This window comes from Penaeus japonicus, unplaced genomic scaffold (assembly GCF_977035675.1).
Source record: "Penaeus japonicus unplaced genomic scaffold, GWHDUDI00000001_assembly GWHDUDI00000034, whole genome shotgun sequence".
NCBI classification, from domain to species: Eukaryota; Metazoa; Arthropoda; class Malacostraca; order Decapoda; family Penaeidae; genus Penaeus; species Penaeus japonicus.
Window position 1 is genome coordinate 19,503,971 of NW_028234436.1, and position 2,500 is coordinate 19,506,470.

Here is a 2,500-nt window from a genome sequence, read left to right on the forward strand (position 1 = left end):
CAGTTCGTATTATCTTCCCAAGGGGTTATTGATTACTGTAAACAAATGTTATTGCTATGAGCAGCTGATTAGAAAACATTTTTATGTTTGAACTAGCGTCCATAGACTTGGAAGTTTATGCAAATAAAATTAATGCAAAATGATTCCGCGATCGTTTAATGTATTTGCAGGTCACTCGTTACGTTACTGATGGTTCAGACTGTTAACAAAGACAATCATCAAAGCCATTCACTACTGGACAGTACTTGCAAAGTTTTTGTATCTACGAAAGAGGGATTAACATGTAAAATTTATCGAATATCATGATAGAACTTCTGAGCACACTTCTTCAGTTTTCTAAAAAAAAAAAAAAGTTTGAATAATTTCTCTCTCTCATAAACTATAGCATTTGCGAGAACAACTTCTTTCCAGACATAATCATGTGTCGCGCTGGGATTAGGAAACAAAAGAGCTGGCATGTCCGCATTGTTGGCAGACGAACGAAGCTTAGACAAGAATAATAATAATAATAAAAATTGATTCAAAAAATGAAGAAGAGACATATGACAGACCTACAAACACAAGAATTCAACCAATTGCTTTGTGGTGTGGTCCCTTGGGATTCATTTACCAAATAAGAATAGTTCCTAAGTGCAGCTATGATCCAGGCAAGTCAGAATAAATGGCGTCCTCTTTGCAGTAGCCTGGACTCTTGGTCGCAGATCAGGCAATTGGTAAATCTTTGAGGCGAGTGGAGATGTCACAGTATTCTTTTTTTTATTTCTCTCTCTTTTTTTTTTTTTTTTTTTTTTAGTAGTAGTAATAATTACATATCCCATTTTTATCTGGAAAATTTACCTCTAAATCTCTTTCTGCTGTTGGAGTAGAAGTGTGAGGCTGTGGAGAGGGTAAAAAATAAGGTTGTTATTAAGGCTCAAAAAACACCACCACCACAGGAATGAAATCTTACTATACATACATCAACACGTAGCGTAGGGTTGGGGGGTTGGGATTCAGGTTAGGGGGGGGGGGGGCATAGGAGACACATGTAAACACGGAAATTGGGAAATAGGGATGGAACATAAAGGATGAAGAGGGTGGGAAGAAGGGAAACGAAATAATAATAGTAATAATAATAATAACAACAGAAGGGGGCGGAGAGGGGGTAGGGGCCGGAGGAGGCAAGATAAATAGATCGCCAGAAACGATAACCAAAGAGAGGAAAAGCCCGTGGCACTAAAGAAGTGGCACTAAATAATAATCAATTAATCTAAAGAAAAGTACAGGAAATGAATAGAGAAACAAACCGTACACGATACCCAACAGGAACATAATGACAACATATCATATCAAATAAAAGGTTCAAGGTACAAAGTCGAGAAGGACTAGAGAGGCAACAAGAGGTCGGAGGGTTCAAGCCGCTTACACATATCCTTTTACAGTTATTTACAAGAGCGGCGAAGAGCGCAAGGTCTGCGGCTAGACATAAGGGTCACGCTCCCGCCGTCCCTCTGGAGGAGGCTTTGGTCTGTCCCTTAGGGGTTCAAGTCAAGGTCAAGTACTAGTCATGGCGGTCAGGTAGGAGTCATGCAACACGATGGCTGCAAATCCTTTGCTTACCTCTGATGCTGCCTGCAGGAAAGAAGAGAGGAATAAAAGTAAAATGGGGCTCAGATCCGGACCCTCCACCGATATGGACCAAAGATCGGGCCACTACAGGTCTGATCTCCAGGACCCGAGTGGGTTTGAAACAAGGCTGAACGAGCTCTCTTTCACAGCCAGCTCTAGGCACTGATCTTGGCCTTCGACCAGAATGGGTGCATGAGCTATGCCTGGCTATGCCCGGTGTTGCTTCGTCTACACATGTGAATCTGTTCGTATTGCATGACAAACCACAGAACCGCCATGACAACCCCGTTCTCCTCGATGAACGCCGAGTGAACCAGCCAGGCATACTGTCCTGCCTCCACCTTGAGTGAACCAAGAACCGCGAGTGTAAGAGAGCCCGTCCTCTGACCTTACCCTCTACTAGGGTTCTTACACATTGTCAAAAAAACAAATGAACGTGCTATTGCAAAGTCTGAAAAAGTACTTGAAGCTTGATTGGAAAGTCTATTTTTTGTTGCGATTCAAAATCTTGAATTGTGATAAATGCAGAATTATAAAAAAAATGATTAAAAAAGTTTAGTTGATGTTTATGATTTGGCAATAACTTAACTCCTGAAGTTATACTGAAGAAGAATTCGAAAATAAAGAGGTGAACCTACTGAATCTACAATCCTTTTCGTCATCGTAACCATTTGGAAAAAAAAGCGAACTGACCCCCTTCGAGAAAGACCAAGAAGTTTGCAAGAATAACCAAAGTCCACAAGGTCAAGGAAGAAAGACAACCCGGGAAAGTGTAGGGGGAGGGGAGGGCAGGGGAGGGGAAGAGTGGGTGGGGGCTGTGTTAGGTCGCAGAGGGGTGTGGGGAGGGATGGGAAGGGACCACTTCCCTCCCCTCTCCTCCTCCTCCTCCTCT

General features: G+C 42.3%; 1 protein-coding gene across 1 annotated transcript in view; it reads right to left on the bottom strand.

The window, feature by feature from the left end:
• Positions 1-2,500, bottom strand: part of sei (potassium voltage-gated channel seizure) — a gene marked incomplete in the record, with an annotated part of 926,852 nt that overhangs the window by 74,499 nt on the left and 849,853 nt on the right. The window contains 1 exon segment of the mRNA XM_086530922.1: positions 838-876. Within this exon segment, the coding sequence (XP_086387048.1) occupies positions 838-876 (39 nt within the window).